This window comes from Tubulanus polymorphus, chromosome 10, assembly GCF_964204645.1.
Source record: "Tubulanus polymorphus chromosome 10, tnTubPoly1.2, whole genome shotgun sequence".
Lineage (NCBI taxonomy): Eukaryota > Metazoa > Nemertea > Palaeonemertea > Tubulaniformes > Tubulanidae > Tubulanus > Tubulanus polymorphus.
Window position 1 is genome coordinate 2,982,117 of NC_134034.1, and position 19,107 is coordinate 3,001,223.

General features: G+C 42.4%; 1 protein-coding gene and 1 non-coding gene across 2 annotated transcripts; both read right to left on the minus strand.

The window, feature by feature from the left end:
• Positions 1-1,746: 1,746 nt before the first annotated feature.
• Positions 1,747-8,015, minus strand: LOC141912224 (uncharacterized). Its single transcript, XM_074803442.1, has 5 exons — positions 7,481-8,015; positions 4,083-4,550; positions 3,332-3,507; positions 2,662-2,919; positions 1,747-1,980 (listed from the first exon to the last, which is right to left on the minus strand). Exons 1-5 carry the CDS (start codon positions 8,013-8,015, stop codon positions 1,747-1,749), a joined length of 1,671 nt encoding a protein of 556 aa, XP_074659543.1.
• Positions 8,016-17,743: 9,728 nt separating this feature from the next.
• On the minus strand, positions 17,744-17,816 carry Trnaf-gaa (transfer RNA phenylalanine (anticodon GAA)). The gene has a single exon. It is a non-coding gene; the product is annotated as a tRNA-Phe (tRNA).
• Positions 17,817-19,107: the final 1,291 nt, after the last annotated feature.

The window sequence follows — 19,107 nt, forward strand, 5'->3', positions numbered from 1 at the left end:
GTCAGTCAGTCAGTCAGTCAGTCAGTCAGTCAGTCAGTCAGTCAGTCAGTCAGTCAGTCAGTCAGTCAGTCAGTCAGTCAGTCAGTCAGTCAGTCAGTCAGTCAGTCAGTCAGTCAGTCAGTCAGTCAGTCAGTCAGTCAGTCAGTCAGTCAGTCAGTCAGTCAGTCAGTCAGTCAGTCAGTCAGTCAGTCAGTCAGTCAGTCAGTCAGTCAGTCAGTCAGTCAGTCAGTCAGTCAGTCAGTCAGTCAGTCAGTCAGTCAGTCAGTCAGTCAGTCAGTCAGTCAGTCAGTCAGTCAGTCAGTCAGTCAGTCAGTCAGTCAGTCAGTCAGTCAGTCAGTCAGTCAGTCAGTCAGTCAGTCAGTCAGTCAGTCAGTCAGTCAGTCCAGTCAGTCAGTCAGTCAGTCAGACAGCCAGCCAGCCAGCTAGCCCAGCCAGCTTGATCAACTGGGCCCAGGTCTTTAAAGTCAATCCTTAGCCGTTTATCCGCGCAACACTTCGAATTCGAAATCTAGTGAACAGATTCACAACAACACGACGAAGAATAAATTACAAAACGTACCGTACGCATTACTTTTTATACAATTTATACAGATGCATTTATTTTACAGGCAAAATTATATTCAATAAATAACTTATATTTACAAACATACATAAAATATAAAAGAACAGATTGTAGAAATCGTAGAAGAACAGAACTACCCAGCACTACATTAAGCTTGTTAGTAGTTAAGCTTGTTAGTAGTGCGTAGTTCTGCGTAGTTGTACGTAGTACCGCAGAGAATTTATATTTATGTTTCACTTTTTACAACATTGTCGAGCAAAACAGAAATCATTACACGTCACACACATTGTGAAATACGCCCTCTAGCGGCGGAATTGTAAGTCAGTTTATTAGAAAATTTAGAAATTTTACCACGTTTAGATACGTAATTATAGCTTTAATTGTGCGTTATATGGGATGCAACGCCCCGGGTCAACACCTCCCCCCAAGCACACCTATTCGTGACGATGCAATCATCGGAGTGAATTCCAATTCACGACGTTTTGATTTAGGGCTATCTATACACATATAGATTTGCATAAATGCGCGTCTTAACCAAATCAATGTCAAACTGTATATACGCACACCACACATATGCATTGATGTAACATAACTTTGTCCTATAGTCGGCTAGAGAGATGACACTTCGAACACTGCGCACCTCACCTCCTCTTGTGGCCCGCGACTTGGGATATAAACCCCGCTATCTCCTGCCGCCGGGTAAATCGGCGCCAGAATTACTCGCGAACTTATAAATCGATCTATTTACAACGTCGATATTCTTGGCAACCATATACACACGTGACTGTCTCCGTTATCAACGAAGTTGAAGGCAAAAGTATAACGAAACGAACTGGCCGAGAATTTCGCGTTTCGACCCAACCGTGCGGGCCATCTTTAAACATTTAATTTCAAAAATGAAATAGAATTGGGCCGAAATGTCGAATTCTCATCAAGTTATTTCATTAATACGGGTTTTTACTTGACATAGTTATTCTTCCCTCAGATCCCATCGCAATCGTTATTCTGATATGTACCGGGTATACGTTGTTTCGCAATATTTCCCTTATATTCGAAGTTTGATGCTGTTTTGATGAGTTTTTAAATTACACATTACAAATTCCGCATTATTTGTCCTCCTCGCTTAATAACGAATCTTTCTTCTCGGATTCGAGTTGTATTTTCTCGCGGAGTCGTCGCTCGAATTAGCTGTCGATGTTCGACAGCTGCGACGACGGGTCGGTTTTCTTTGCGTTGACGACCTTCTCGAACCACAGCGCCGTCGGCAGATTCTGACAGCCCAGATACTGCTGTCGGAGTTCTTTGTCGGAGAAGCGCGGCGTGACGTCACAGGGCGCTCCGAATATGGTCGCGTTCACGTGATTCAGCAAACTCTCGCCGACTTCCGGTCGCGAAAATCGCACTTTATCGGCGCTAGCCTGGAAATAGAAACAAAACATAAATGATGATTACATGGGATTGAGGCGGCCATCTTTTTGTGTAAGTGTCGTCAATAGATCACAGATAACTAGTATAAAGGCAATTTGGTGACGTCGTTAGGGATGATTATAGAGGAAACCATCTTTTATGGATCAAATCACCCGGCGGAATTTGACTATTTTGGGAGGGAGGGAGATCTATGGGGGTGACTATCTAGGAGGGTCAACCAATCTAATGAATAGCCGGTAATTTGATGATGTCATATGGGGATCTATGCGGGCAGACATCTTTTGTTAATCATTCACAATTGGGGCATTTTTGGGGGATATATGAGTGCATGGAAGCGTCATTGTCGAATTACTTGTAGATGTACTTGTAGATTACTTGTACTTGTAGGCTATTATTTAGTGATGTCATAAGGGGATTCGTAGAGGTAGCCATCTTTTCTGGACGGGTATATCGATTGTGAATCGCTGTGAGAAGGCAATGGTATCGTAGAGGATTTACATAGAGGCCCATCTTTTGTGAAAGGGTTGGAAAATCCGTAGGGCAACGGAATGACGTCATAAGGGGAATTCCATTCTGGGAGCGTCGTTAGATCACTAGTAAGGTAATTGATGATGTCATTGGAGATTTGTAAAAAGTAAGATTACTTTATATCGATGTATTAGTTAGCTTACCAAATGGGCGTTACGCGTACACGAATGCGTGTGGTCGTAGCTCGCCCAGTGTTCGGTGAAGTCGGAGGCCCACGAATATTCGTTATCGCTCCCGCTAGCGAATACTATCACGTTGGCGTGGCTCGCCGTCGATTTCTGGAAGGCCCGGGCAATTTCTCCGGAGTAACTCTGATCGGCGATTAGGTGCACCTGGCGAGCCGTGCACCCGTCCAAATCGGAGAGTAACTCCTCTACCGAATAGCGTTCGTGTTCTTCCATCTGCGAAGAAAATTGAAATGATTTTAGTTGAAGTTTTTTTTCTTGCTGTAAAACCACTAGGTAAAATTCACGTTTTCTCAAACGTTACACCTAAATTGGGTCAAGTCGACGCGACCAAAATGAATACGAATGGTCGATCGAGTGCTGATCCGGGAGCCTAAAAATTCAGCTCAAAGTTGACCGGCTTTTGACAACGAAACGATAAGGATTTATTTACACTCAGATACATGGAGGGAGACTATTGTGTATACAATATTTACAATCAACAGAAAATATAACCTTGTCTTTGAGTGAAGACCGAGTGCTCGTCACGCCATCTGGCGGTATAGCTGGTGTTATATTTCGTCGCTAGCTCATCGAATAAATTTGATATTTTGATGGTGTCTATATTGTTAATGTAATGTGTACTTACTATTCCGTCTGAATTAGCGTCCCACAGTAAACTGGTGCCGTCGCTGAGACCGGGGTTATTGAGATATATCACTAGCGAGTCGACGCAGTGAGGCGTGACGCACATCTTCTTAATGTGATACCGCATCGCTAACTTCATCGCTGCCGGGTGGATTTCCAGGTTCTCGTCGCTTTCTGCTTGAAATTGAAAATTTCGGAAATCATTTCATTCGTTTATTTGTTTATGTTCTACGTCGTTTTGATCTTGGTTTCCCAAAGACTAAACCTTTTAGATTGTTCATTTAACCTCATGACGGGATCGTGGCTTTTTTGGCGTCGCCCGCACACTGCAAGCAGCCAGCAGGACTCGAACCCGCTTGACACTCGGCACTGATAGTGAACGCAACAGCATCACGTATTAGTTTTCAAATTTGGTTTTGTTTTCCAAAATATGTTGCGAATGATATCGTTGCCTTCTTGTGCGATTCCCAGTTGTACGACTCGAATCGGAATTGTACAACTGGGGCTAGATCTCGTTTAACTATCAGTTGTACAACTGGGATCCTGATGAACCTTTGCACATTAAATGTTGGTCTATAACTTAACAGTTAGCTCAATATTTCTACTGTCATAGTCATTTCGTGCCCATAGCTGCAACGATCATATCCATTATATATCCAGTTATACCCATTTCCCCCAGGATTTGGGGCTTAAAAACCTTCCTGTTCATGTTTATCAAACATCACTGCAAAGACTCGCTGCATCAAACTCACCTGACAATTTAGTGGCACCGTTCGCGTAGAATATTTTGATATTTTTCTTCACGAAGCCGTGATTCGCCAGCATATTGAACATATTGACGAGATTACCGCGGTGTCTGGGCTGACCCGTCTGGCGGTTCCAGCCGCCCGAGATCAGCACCGCCTGGTCGCAGATTTCGAACATTCGGCAGCTGGTTTTGATCGTTTCCTGCGTCGTTTCGCAGCGTTTCGTGTTGTCCCGCAACGCGTTGCAGACGATACGCGCCGTTTCGTTTTTCGGTCTCAACTGCGGGCATCGTTTGAATCCGATGACGTCATCGCGGCAGTTCAGCCGCTGTCGTCTGCTGGCGTCGGACGACAGGTAGACGATCGGCAGGAAATTGATCTCGCATCGCCGGTGGAAATTTCGTCGTCGACGTCGCCTGGATAACGCGTTCTTACACCGTTTCTTCAGCGCCAAGGAGAGACATTCCCCGTTTCCTGCAAAATGTATTCAACATGACGATAAAACATGTATTATTTATACAGATATCACATTCTAACTGAATGTAGGCCTATGCTCCCTTGTAAAAATCCGCTGCTAGATATCCGGCCCCTAGTGAATATCCCCACCCCGGTAAATGTCGTGTCAACATGAATTTTTCAACACGTTTCTATACACATTAGCAATTATTCTTAGTTGAATATAAAAAAAACGTGGATTCAATTTCTTATGAACACCATGACTTAAATTATGCGCATACGCAATTTTTAAATGATACGTATAAAATGGAGACCAGTCCTCTATGCGGGCGTAGGGAACGGTTGGTGGAAGACCAGTCCTCTATGCGGGCGTAGGGAGCGGTTGGTGGAAGACCAGTCCTCTATGCGGGCGTAGGGAGCGGTTGGTGGAAGACCAGTCCTCTATGCGGGCGTAGGGAGCGGTTGGTGGAAGACCACACACACGGTTTTGGTGCCATTGATGGGACGGGGTTGCTTAATAACAGCTAGATGGGTCAAATAGCTGGAAAGATTCGTTAAGATGTTAACCATGGTACAGGGGTCATCAGTTACTGAAAGATGATTTGCCCCTGTACCCTGGTTTACGCTTGACAACTATATAAGAAATCGCCCAGCAACTATTGACCCTGTACCGTGGTATTGAATGAATGAATTCATTTTGCATTTCGAAATTACATTATGAAATAGAAAAATCTACAGGGTTTCGTGTGAATGTTTTATTTTTGACAATATGGATGGAGTAAATCATAAAATCACAGGAGACCCAGAGAAGTCATTCAAGCCTTCCGGCAACTGATCGCTCTGTACCGTGATATTTAAAAAGGACCTTTCAGCAACTGGTGGTATTCAAAATATAGATAATAACATATTGAATAACTGATCCGAACTGTCTTGAGGTGACATATGAACATTATAACGAAAATGGAATGTTAAAAATGTATATATTACAAACAACTAGCATTTCTAGCATTCTGGTAAAATTACCACCAAATTATTCGGCGCAATAAACTAATTGCGCTTTATCAAATCTTTATTAACTGTACGTAGGATCTTAGATTAATCTTCAACATAACCCTTCTCATCAAAGCCTTGTTTATTACACGAAAGATCACAGGACCTCATCTGGGAAACAATTTTCATGGCATTTCGGCTCGGTGGCGATTATGCTTTGAAGTTCACTTCTGCGCATTGGATTAGTATTCGTCCTCTAATCGCGGAGCCGTTTCTGTTATAGATGTCACTAAATGTCTATAAATGTTTGAGAGGCTCGGCGCTATAGGTCCAATAAATATTTATAAGCTGCCCCTGACTCGAGGCAGCGCATTTCGTGATAATTCGACTTGAAATGATTCGAATTATTGAGGAGCGAATTTTTCTTTCTTTTTTCGCTGGGATTTCATAAACAAAAATTCCTAATTTGAGTAACGCGGCAACTATGGGACCACAAATTTTCGCTTGTCGCCCAGTGAGCCCCGAATGTTGGGAAGATAACCCAATGACATGCCCAGGTGCCCAGTTGCACAAGTCGTAACTTAAGTCCAAAAGCGGACTTGAATCTTGAGACCGATCTTTTAAGTTGTGCATATAAAACAAAAATGGTCTTGACTGGTCTTAAGTTGTAAGATTGGCTATAGAACCAAAATTAGCTTAAACCTGGTCTCAAGATGTTATATTGGCTATAAAACCAAAATGAGCTTGGACTGGTTTAAATCTAAGCCTTGAATAGGCAACCGAATCCTAGTCCAGTCTAAGGTCCAAAAGGGCCCTTCTCTTGAAACTGAAAGTTATTGCATCGGCTGTATATTGCACAAAGTTCGTCTTAGACCGGTCTTAGGTCTAAGCCCTGACTACGTAACCGAGTAACCGAAAAAAGTATCAGCGTTAAAAAGCTTTTAGGGTGAACGACCGGATCCCCGAACAGCCACTCGCATATGCGACTGAAATGATATCTTTCATCGAAAACAATTCACTAGCCGATACTCCATCGCGCTATTCCGAGCCGGCCCGATAAACCGACTGATAGACAAATTTACCACGAACAAAACTTATGGTCCCAACGCAGGGAAACACGGAATCAGAACCGTTCAATCTCGGAAACATCGTTTCCCGAAACTATGTTTTTCGTTTCTCGCACACGACTCGGGAAACGTGTTTCCGTTATCTGTTTCAGTGTTTTTTTTTGCGTCGTGAGCGCGAGGGCCTATATAGTCGAACCCATACAGCAAGAATCGAATGTTTTTTTCACCTCTCGGCGAATGCATCGCTAGTACAATAAAATAGCGGCATCGTTTGATGTTTAACGACATCAAAGACTCGTGGAAGCTCACGTGTTACCGCCTATACAATTACTCACTGATTAACGAATGGTCGTAATTCCGTGCGTGGACGGGGATGTTCAAGGCTAGTTGGGTTTTATTAAAAAATGCTATTGTTTCCCAGAAATCTCGGATAAGATCGCATATTTACGTCATCCAGGAATTTTCGAATTTGTCAAAAAATAGGCGTCCTTTCCACCGCGAAAAACTGCTCTTGACAAAATGCAGGAAAACCCTTATTTAGGCAGTTAATACCCAAACACCGACACACGTCCTATACATAGGCTATAACAAAAACTCTGTTAGGCGTTAGCAAAATGTTTGTCAATCTCAAAAGAAGGAATTTCGAAACTCTCGAAATTTCTTTCAAAAGATACCGAAGGGGACCTATTCCAAAAATTTATGGGGGGGGGCAACTGATTTTACCGTAATATCGTTAATAACATTTCGGGTACTTTGAAATAATCCAAAACCTCACAGGTGGGATGAGTGGTGGCATGGTGGTGCATGTGATGGAAGGTGGGATGGAAGGTGGGATGGGAGGTGGGATGGATGGTGGAATATGGATGGTGCATTTGAAATGAAAATACTCACCTAAATAAGTACCACCCTCTACCGTACAGATCGACCAAGTTGTGTCCGTATCCAGATAAAAAACGATGGTCAAGTGTCCGAAATTCGCCGCCGGGAACGGATCGATGACCACTACCGAATCGTGTTTACCGGACTTGCTCAGCCCGCCGTCCGGCAGAACGGCCGAAAACCTGCCGCGACTGCTCGGTTCGGCTATGTAAACATTCATCTCGGACTTATCGCGAGATTTCACGAGTTTGCAATCTTTCACGGTCATTACGAACACCTCCTTGCAGTTTTGTTTGCCGACGAACTCGTAAGCGGCGTCGGCCCAGCGTTGGTGTCGTTTCTGGCCGAATCCTCTGCCGTTTTTATTATTGTTTTCGCTATTGCCGTCGTTGATATGGTTATTATTGTTGTTATTATTGATCGTTGTCTCCGAGTCGGCTGCTCGTCCACCGCCGCCTGGAATCACGCCGAACGCGAAAGCGAAACAAAAGAAGTAGCAGACGAACAAACCGCGAGAAATCGTTCGGTTCCGATCGCGTAACGCCATAGTTAGTTTTTGAACGGGAGTTTTTTGGAGTCGTTAAACGAACGCTTAAACAGCTTACTTATTCGAGCGAAGACAAGCACGACCAGACGCGACCGCTGTTCGTATCAAAATCGGAACCGATATTTTTCACACGATTTAGATGATCTTAAATGTTTTTTTTTTTTGTAATCCGATACGCTGATTTCGATCGCGACGCGCACGGCAGCAGCTCCGGTAGATCGGTTAACGTCGATCGGTTGCGGTGTAGTTGAATGACAGGAATGCTCCGGACCGCGGCGGTTTTATAGACGAGAGCGGCCGCGCGAGTTTCGTTTTTACTTTTCGCACCTTCGCCGAATGGATGTAGATTATCGGGCTTTGTACGCGCACTTGAATCAAAGACGCCGCCGATGACAGCCATGTCGTAAAATACCGACTAATTGACGTTACAACGGCCCAGTCGAGCGAGCTGATTGGCCGCCCGAACCAACCAGTCAGAATCGAGATATTCGAGCCGTAGTGAATTTTGGAAGCAACAGTTTGAAAGTGACGTGGAAACCCGCATCAGATATGTATGCATCAGATCGCTTTTTGCTGATGATATTACATCTGAAATTCGTAGTTAATTTTCGATTGAAAATGTCTCGGATAAAGTTTTGAACACGTGTCTATGATATAGTTCTAATATCTACTCGTTGAAGTTCATTTTTTCAATAAAATATGTCTCGGGTAAAATTTTGAACACATGCGAAGTGTTGACGGTCGGTTTTTGATGAAAGTGTGCTGATAATGTCCAGAATGTCTGATGTTTGAAGTTTATTTTCAATTAAAAATGTCTCAGGTGAAGTACTGAACACATGTGAAGTGTGAACGATCAGTATTTGAAAGTGTGCTGATACAATCTCCAGAATGTCTGATGTTTGAAGTTTATTTTCAATTTGAAATGTCTCAGGTGAAGTGCTGAACACATGTTAAGTGTGGATGATCAGTTTTTTAAATTGCGCTGATAAAATGTCTAATGTCTGATGCTTCTAGTTCATTTTATCAAACATATTCCGAAAGAAGCCCTTGAACGCATGTTAAATGGTCGAGAAAGGCGATTAAGTTCCGAATTTCTAAATGGGTAGTTAAGTATTATGAATACGTAAGTTGTTTGTGCACGTGGTTCTTAACCGGAAGTATAGTATTCAATCGGCGCGAGTTATTGATTTATAGCGCACGATTTATTGTGGTACTCCGGGAATATAGTCAGCAGGAATGTGATCAAACGTCAGGTTTAAAACGTACTCGCGCGTTCTCTCGTAATGTTTGCACCGAATAACCCCGACGCTCAACGCAACTCTCCGTTCGCCGTGGTGTATATATACAACACGGTGCAAGAGATCGGCGCTGTTTTTGAGCTCAGGGCTGTGGTCAGACGTGGCCGAAAAGGAAAAATTCATTTCGATATCCATAAAAAATATAAAAAAAGGAATCCTTTGATTTCGAAATGTTTTTTCCCTTTTTTCACATTTTCTACCTAATCGGGAATTCATTTCACAAATTTTCGCCTGCACCTTACGAGGTGCATCGATTTCAACGGACGTTTGTTTGTAACTTTCAGATTTGAGATCTGGAAATTAGGTAGATTACAATTACATCCCTTTTAGGTAGATTTTCTGTCCGGGTCACGGCAAAATAGGAGAGTTTCTAATTGGAATCTGGAAATTCAAAGAATGTGGCCACTATAGACCGACAAAAATTCACAATATACGCATCATACTTATTCGTTGTGACCTTAAAATTGTTGTTGAAACAGGTTCGTTCTACGGACCAAAACGAAACCGTAAAACTGGCGAAATCTAACCCTGAATCAAGCGAGATTTCCAGGTCCGGGCCCGGGGTCTTGTGGGCCTTGAGCGAGACCTTCAAATATTTTGAGTTGCGCTTTTAGGTTTTTAGCGCTTTATCTCGCGGAATCTTACGAACCTCCAGGATAAAAACGAGTTTTCTATACTTGGAAATGTTGTACGATGTATAACATTGCATCAGTTCCGTATCCGCAACTTCGAATCTCCCTCATTCGCTAACGCGCCTCCAGCCTTTCGACGATCAGAAATGTACGCTAAATGGTCACCGAACCTTCGAAAGAAGTCCTTGAATCCAACGCCGATTCGTCGTGGATTGGTTTTCGTAGACAAGCGGTCTAATTGAGTTGAAAAATAAAAACCCACAGTTAAGGACAATTTTAAGAGGATGTTGACGTTGCAACTCAAACGTTATGAGTTATTTTGAAAAGTGTTGCTTTCTCGTGAAAATGGCTCACCGCATTTTTTTAAAAGTTGAAACGTTAAATTCCTCCCGCAGTTTGTCTTTGATTGTGGGTTGCGTTCTTCATTGGAAAAAGGTTTTTATGAAAAATATACAGACGATAAACAACGCGAGATGAGGACGAATTTCTAACCGAAATTCGCAAAAAACTGTTGCCGAATTTTCCTCTCGGAAAAACCTCGAAATCGAAAACGCATTTTTTTCCCGTAGAAAATGAATATATACTCATTTCGGTCTCTACGCCGAGGAACCCGACCGACGGAGACTGCTTTCATTTCTAAGAGAACCGCAAACCGCTATTTTTGAGTGAGAGTCGAGTTACTGTATATCGCTATTGAATTGAAACGTGAAAGCGGGCGACGTCAAGAGCCTCACAAATTGAAACACTCGAACCTGCATTGTTAAAAGTCAACGACGTGTTCAAATCGAACGGACACGTTTTGAAGTCACCGCCGCCGCCGCGGCCGGATACGAGCCGTTCATAAAGCAAAGCAAGAAGACCTGTCATTCATTTCTATGCATACTCTTCACAATTGTAATTCCCCAAAACGGGAAACGTATATCTGTCATTGGGGTGTGCACACCTTCCTGCGCCTATACGAGTTGCTTCCATGTCGAAACTGAGTGAAAATTGAAACTTTCCGTGTGGCATACCTTCTGTCCTAATTCCTTGATCTGTGTCATCCTGATCGTGAAATTACAAATATCAGTTCCATTTCAAATGCACCGACGTTTGATTCTCGGAGAAATCGAACCCGATACAGTGTGATTACTCCAAGGTTCCATAAGTCAGTCAATTTTTTGAGTTCATCCTGAAATTGGTGTCAAACCGATCAGAATAGATGATGAATCTGTGCAGTTGAATTAGAATAGTCTCTGGGCAAATAAGGTAAAGATTGTGCATACTTTAAAAAAGCTTCCCATAAAACCGGGTATCGTGATGTTAAGTTCCCCAGCCCACAAACCGGTCCAGTTAGATCTATGTCGTTCGCACAATGCGTGTCAATAAATTTCCATCATACTTTTTGTATCAAAAGATTATATCATTACAAGATTTGTTTAGCAAATAGGCTGTAGTCCGACGACTCCATTATCTCTGAATATATATATTTTTCATGCTTATACGTACTATTTCTTAAGTATCAATTTGAAATGGGTTTAGAAAATGTAGCGGGCATCTTTCTGCTAGAAAATTCATTTTGCACCTCAAAAAATTTACGTTCGCCCTCATTTTAAAGAGGTTGATTTATCATCGCGACTCGACGAAGAAGGCAGTCCGGTCTTTTTTCGGCTGACGAGAGGCGCCTGAATCTGAACCTGTTGGATTGAGCTGGGGTGAATATAGATGCCCCTGAAACATTCACTCTCCCCACTCTCCCGCGCGCTAGTGTGGGGAACGGTTGAGAGGTCAGCGAGTGCATTTTTAAGCGAGAGTCGTTCGTTTCCTCGCGAACACGCATTCTTTAATATAGATTTCTTTGATCTATCGACGGGAATGATTTCTCCTCTGAGGCCGCATGGGGTCCGGCGCGCGCGCTCGCGCGAGTACCGTCGAACCGTCGAACAAAAACAAAAACAAACTTCTAAGCCATATTCTCTCCTGGTTAGAGATCAATTAACCAAAATCAATCCGTTTCAGCTCTAGGGGGTATATATGACTACCCCATAAAAAGTCCAGTTCACGGAAACGACTGAGGATTAGAAATACTCGGTATTGTAGGTGCACGTACCCCAAACAACAGGATCAGAAATTTCCAGAATTTTGGATTCGTCAAATAGTTCACTCCTAGTGAAATGGTTCAGTCGTAGTTAAATAGTTTAGTCCTAGTTAAATGGTTCAGTCCTTGTGAAATGTACCAGTCCTAGTGAAATGGTTTAGTCCTAGTGAAATGTACCAGTCCTAGTGAAATGTACCAGTCCTAGTGAAATGGTCCAGTCCTAGTGAAATGTACCAGTCCTAGTGAAATGGTTCAGTCGTAGTTAAATAGTTTAGTCCTAGTTAAATGGTTCAGTCCTTGTGAAATGTACCAGTCCTAGTGAAATGGTTTAGTCCTAGTGAAATGTACCAGTCCTAGTGAAATGTACCAGTCCTAGTGAAATGGTCCAGTCCTAGTGAAATGTACCAGTCCTAGTGAAATGGTTCAGTCGTAGTTAAATAGTTTAGTCCTAGTTAAATGGTTCAGTCCTTGTGAAATGTACCAGTCCTAGTGAAATGGTTTAGTCCTAGTGAAATGTACCAGTCCTAGTGAAATGTACCAGTCCTAGTGAAATGGTCCAGTCCTAGTGAAATGTACCAGTCCTAGTGAAATGGTTCAGTCGTAGTTAAATAGTTTAGTCCTAGTTAAATGGTTCAGTCCTTGTGAAATGTACCAGTCCTAGTGAAATGGTTTAGTCCTAGTGAAATGTACCAGTCCTAGTGAAATGTACCAGTCCTAGTGAAATGGTTCAGTCCTAGTGAAATGGTTCAGTCCTAGTGAAATGTACCAGTCCTTGTGGAAATGGTCAGTCCTAGTGAAATGTCCCAGTCCTAGTGAAATGGTTCAGTCCTAGTTAAATGGTTCAGTCGTTGTGAAATGTCCCAGTCCTAGTGAATGGTTCAGTCCTAGTGAAATGGTTCAGTCCCAGAAAAATGGTTCAGTCCTAGTAAATGTATCAGTCCTAGTAAATGTATCAGTCCTAGTGAAACGGTTCAGTCCCAGAAAAATGGACCAGTTTTAGTAAAATGATTTGGTCCTAGTGAATGGATCAACCCCAGAAAAATGATCCAGTCCTAGCGAAATGGTCCATTTGTTAGACTCCAAACATTTTTAAAGGTAACGGCATTTGTCACGAAGCGGTATCTCAAAAGGAACTATATCAATGCAGCTTCAAAGGAAGCGCTCTCCAACCACGCTATCGATCTGTTGTTTTTAAATATCATTGACTGTATCGCGTCGCAAGGCCCATCCCTACCCGAGGCAGATGGCCGCTAATGGAATACATTTGACGGGTATACTTAACTAGATCTGAACGCGCTGCGTAAATTCCCACAACTCGGAAACAATATTCGACATCTTTACCCTTTTGTCGGTGCGGTTTTTTAGATCGGCGAAAACTTTTGAAGTTTTGAATCGCGCCCGACTGAAATATCAGCTCTATATAGCGCGGGCGACCGATGTCGATTCTTTGGCTTGTCAAAATATTTTTGCATACTATACCGCTGAGTCGCCTGGGGGTATAGGAAGGGGTCGTTGTTTAATGAAACGATCCGAATAACTGATATTTGACATTTCGATCAAAAAGCCACTCTGTTTTGTTTGATCCGATCGATATTTCAGGGCCGCCAAACGATAGCGCGCCGCGTGCAACGAGAATAATCGACATTTTTCGTGAAAATAAAAAGGTTTTCGACGGTGATGAGATATCCTTTGATCGGAAAAGATCAAATGTTTTGTGCCGTCGTCGTCCGAGGCCCCGGATAGCCGGAGCAGACCTATATACAACGAAAACTTGAGTCAAATTAAACCCGAACCCAAACAACCCGTGGAACTGGATCTAGAGTTAGATTATACCCACACAACTGTGGAAGTGCAATCAGAGTCAATTTGAACCACACCTGTGGAACTGGATCCAGAATCACATTAGACCCACACAACTGTGAAACTGGGCTCAGAGCCAAATGAAACCCTCACAACTTTGGAACTGGTTTCAGAGCCAAATTAAACCCACACAACTGTGCAACTGGATTCAGAGACAAGTTAAACCCACACAACTGTGGAACTGCGATCAGAGTTAGATTAAACCCACACAACTATGGAACTGCAATCAGAGTCAAATTGAACCACACAATTGTGGAACTGGATCTAGAGTCGAATCGAACCCATACAACTGTGGAACTAGATCCATAGTCAAATTAAACCTACACAACTGTGCAACTGGACCGAAAGTCAATCCACGCAACTGTAGACCTGGATCCAGCGTCAAGTTAAACCCATACAACTGTGAAACTGGATCCAGAGGTCAAATTAAACCCAAACAACTGTGGAACTGGATCCAGAGCCAAATTGAAATCAGACAAAGTGTAGAACTTGATACAGAGTCAGCTTAGAGCAGAAAAACTGGTTCAATCGGACTAATTTGTATACCCCCATGTGGTTCAATACAGTTTGTATTTGACGCACATTCAAAACTATCACACTCCAAATGAAAATAATACATTATTTCGCTGGTTTTAAGGTTAAAAACGTGGATTTCCTCATAACAATGATTTGCGCGTTCAATTTCGATTTCTATGAAACGGAAAACTGCTCGATTTTATAACGCAACACAGGTGTCTGTTCATTGTAAATCGTAGCGAACGTGACCAATGATCAAAGTCGGCGAGTCTTTGATGTTTGTCCTAAAGACAATATACCAATCTCCGATCAGGGAACGTTCTTCTTAGAAACGCGAATACAACAACATACGATATTCGGCCAATCTTGAAGAGCTATCGCTGAAAGATTCTCTAACTAAACTATTAACTTATTCGGTATTAACTATTTGACGACGAAGATCGCCCAATTGTCCGTAAAGATTAAAATACGGGAAATGGCCGAGCAAACCGTGCTCATCCTCGATTGCCGCAGTCAACATTACCGGTATGAATAATACAGCCAGACCCGACGATCCGGATCGGCAAAAACCGCCCTTTTGGACTCGAATCTCGACTATAATATGGACCCGGCTCAATAGGGGTATGTGTGTAAACTATGAATACACATATACCAGGTCCTCAGCGGCAGGATTTAGAGAGTGGGGGTTATTTGATATAAAAGGGCGCTTTCTGATTGCATCTATGCATGAAAACTTCCCTTTGTCGTCAATGAAATTGCCCTTTTATGTGGAGAGGGTGCCCTTTTTGTAAAAGAGGTGCCCTGTGTCTATGTGAAAGTGCCCTTTCGTACAGTGTGCCCAAGGTAAAGGAGTAAAGGGGTTTAATTCAAATGAGTACATCTCAGAAAAGGGCACTATCGGCCAAATGGGGGGTTACCAGTAACCCCCTCTGCTACGGGCCTGCATCTGCAACAAAATAAAGAAATTTCAAGACGGACATCGCGAGAACTGACCTTGAACCTTCAAAATTTCATCGAGAATACAATTTCATTGCGTTCAGTTTTTTTAGTGATGGAGGCGTTTTTTCACGAATGCCTCACGTAAAAAAAGACAAAAAAAAAAAACATTTCGACTGCCAGACGAATTGAGTCATGATTTCCGTGACTATTTCTCGCGACTTATTTTTTGTTTTATCACCAGACGATGATTTAGGAACCATCGTCGTCGCAACGCGGATGATTCAGAGCGCTCTCTCGTGAGGGGCACCAATTTCAGTAGAGCTGACTGTGCAACAGTCGTAAAACGATGACTAGAAAACCTACGTGAGTTCAATGCAAATAAATGTATTTATTACAGATAAATGTATTTATTACGGAACTAAGGCCTTTTTTAGACTCATTAGAATTCGGAGGAGGAGGACCGCAGACGGGAATAAAAAAATCATTCTTATTTGACTTTTCTTCATATTTCGGGAGGTGGTTCCCGTAAAACCGGGCTATCACAAAAAGACCTAAGAAAAAACGGCTCGATAATGCAAGTAAAATGTCACGACTTTTCATTTCTATAACCGCCGGGTCAGTTACGGTAAAATTGATCACGAATTTTAAAAAGTAATGTATAGGGTAGATAGGCGGCCGGCCGGGTCAAATTTTAATAATAATAATAATAATAATAATAATAATAATAATAATGATAATGATTTATTGAGCCTAAAATCGATATAAAATATGCTCATTGGCTTTACAATATAAAAACACAATTTAAACATAAAGATAAAAAAAACAATTTACATCATTAGTTAAAAGCTTTAGTGAAGAAATGGGTTTTAAGTTGCGATTTAAAAACATCAGTAGAAGGACTAGATTTGGTAAGGAGTTCCAAAGTAGTGGGGCGGAGTAAGAAAAGCAGAGCGGAGAAACAAGGTATCAATTTGTTTTAGCCCTAAAATCATCGCAAATTGGTATTTGTGTGGAAGATCCAATTGTTCCGTCATCGAAAGCTGGATGTTACGCGAACTCATTGAAAACAATTTGTAATTGATTTGATTTATTACCAAAGGAACATATTACTTTCATTACATTAACGTAACATTTCAAAATACACGGTAAACGTTGATCTATTCTCTTTGTAGTCGGTCGAATTTTCGTTCATAAAAAGAATGAATGGTTCTAGATTGTCGGTATTGATATCTACGCTGATATTATATTCAACAAGTATCAACCCGCATAGTATCATCGTCGGTAGCGGCACTCGGCCGGTGTTTTCACCAATTCGCGTCACAATCTTATTAATTTACCTTCCGCAATAAAACCGACCGCTAATGGAACATCTATGACCTAAAGCGGCAATAAAACGACGATTAGCCGGCCATTTTACGACTCGGGTTACGCGAAAATTACCGCTGTCGTCAACCGTTCGCGAAGATTTACGACATTTCGAAGCAGGATGATGACGACGCTAGTAGCAGACGACTTCTTGGAACGACGAATCCGTCGGTTTACTCACCTTCGACAATTAATGATATTATAAACCCCTAGCTCCCTCCCGCTCTCTCGGTAAACAACAGGTGTAAACAAATAATCAATGATGTTATTGGGCAGACGATCGATTATTGGACCGAAGCCAACTCTAATCGGATATCACGGAGAGCCCGAATATCCGCAGGCACGACGACGCCAAGGGGCGGGGGCATAGGTCGAGTCCGAAACCCCGAAGCCCTAACGTATTATACCAGCGGTTGATGCAGGATCGATGGGGATACTCCCTACTGGTCAATCGGTTGAACCCTTATCATATTAACTGCATTCACCGGAGACGCCAAATTAGAAAATCAAAAAATTAGTCTCATTTTCGTGTACTCTGAGGGTTTTTAGGTCAAGCAAGACAAGCAAGTTCATTGACGATCATGTCACTCGATTATGATGACTTTAACTAACTTAAAACTCAGGCAGATTTGGCTGCCTTTGGAAGCTTTCTCCTTAGCTTTCAGGAGGAGACTAGAAACGCGTGTTAAACTTGGGGAGTATAGGCCTACAAGAGGTGTTTACAACGAGGGCAGAGGAGACGTGTTAAAACACACCGCTTGTGATACCGATAGGGCTAGATCGTCGTAGGGCTAGATCGTCGTTTTCTGTTTTGATATTTTGCAGATCATTAGCGAAATCCCGCAATAATTCAACCGGGAATTAATACGCCTGAATGAATTCTTTAGCCGAAACGTTGCTAAGAATATTCCCTTTGGCTCGCCAACTTTATTTCTCGGCCGTAGATTAATTAATGATGTTGGGAACAATTTTTGGGAATATGGAAGTTTCGCCGCTCAGGTTAAAAAGAAAATTAAAGGAAAGAAAAACGAAAACTGAACCTGCCGAAACCCGGGATCGAACCAGGGACCTTTAGATCTTCAGTCTAACGCTCTCCCAACTGAGCTATTTCGGCCGGTAGTAATTGTCACGGCTTCACTACAATTTAAACCTCAAATCAATTCTGCATGTAGGCATGCAATACCGCTCAGCTCGCTGTTTCTAAAGTAATTATTCCCGTTTGGACTATTCAAAGTTGATACCCTGTTTCTCATCCCGACCTCTTTCCTTTCGTAGACGTGACGAGGGCGGGCGAATTTTTTGAATTGGTTAGCTTTTTTGAAATAGGAAATTGTGGAAATGGAACTCGTATATTTTCATATTTTCCAAGGACACGAGCCGGCGGGAGGTTTTTTATTTTTAAATCCACAAATTATTCAGTGCATAATGTATATTATATGAGACAAGGGCGGAAGTTTTTCAGAGACTCGATCCATACAAGTTCAAGTGGACATCTTCATTTTGCTTGTTTTCCCGTTACAGTAACTAAAACATCTGAACTTCGAACCGAGTGACTGCATTATGAAATGGCATAATGTATAATCTCGCGTCATGCCCGATGATTTTGTGAATGGCTGGGGATGTCATCCTCATTATCGAAACTAAGAACACTAATTTTTCTCTTGATTGACTGCTTTATTAGGACACATGAGCCAAACTTATGGCTGAAGGTCGTTCTACTCGATTATAATGAATGACTCCAGTTCATCATAGAAAAATTGAAATGTTCAATAACCGACACTACTTTTACACAATACTGATTATCGACAGAAGCGAAATGCTTAAAAAAAGATTACGGTACAGTACAACGCGTCATCGGGCGCGCGTGAGGTGTTTTATATCAAAAAGAAACGACCGTAAGCAATCTGACGCGAGTTTCGGACTTGGCGATCTTCTTTTGGCTTTCGGGAGTGACGCGGGCCGGTTTCGCGATTTGATGAGAAACAAGGTATCAACTTCGAAGGACCTTAATTTCTTAACAATTTCGCTAATCATTTTCATCGCCACGCCGCTGCGTCGTGATGGTAACAGTTAAGGGACCTCCACCAACTATCGCGGTCTACAGTACGTAAGTTCCTCCAGGAAAGTTAGCGTCACTTGTCGTCGATCAAGTTCAATGTCCACAAGGGCTGAATTATTGTAGGATTTCCCTCGGATATGAGACGGTGCCATTTAGTTCGAATACTGTCTGTAGTACCCTGTGACTCAGGCTCCTTTTCGTCATTCCAACACATTAAAAGCGATCGCCACTCAGCATCCATCCGGCAAAGTAGGCCTACTCATACAGCGATGTCAGCAGCATACGAAAGAACATGTTCTACTCTCAGGGGTACCAGAACATATCAGAAACTAAATTAAACTAAATT

Coding starts and splice junctions, on each gene's coding strand:
- LOC141912224 (XM_074803442.1), bottom strand. CDS start 8,015: ATGGCGTTACGCGATCGGAACCGAACGATTTCTCGCGGTTTGTTCGTC. Junction 4,551..7,480: donor AGAGGGTGGTACTTATTTAG/GTGAGTATTTTC, acceptor TACATTTTGCAG/GAAACGGGGAATGTCTCTCC. Junction 2,920..3,331: donor ACGCTAATTCAGACGGAATA/GTAAGTACACAT, acceptor TTTTCTTCGCAG/ATGGAAGAACACGAACGCTA.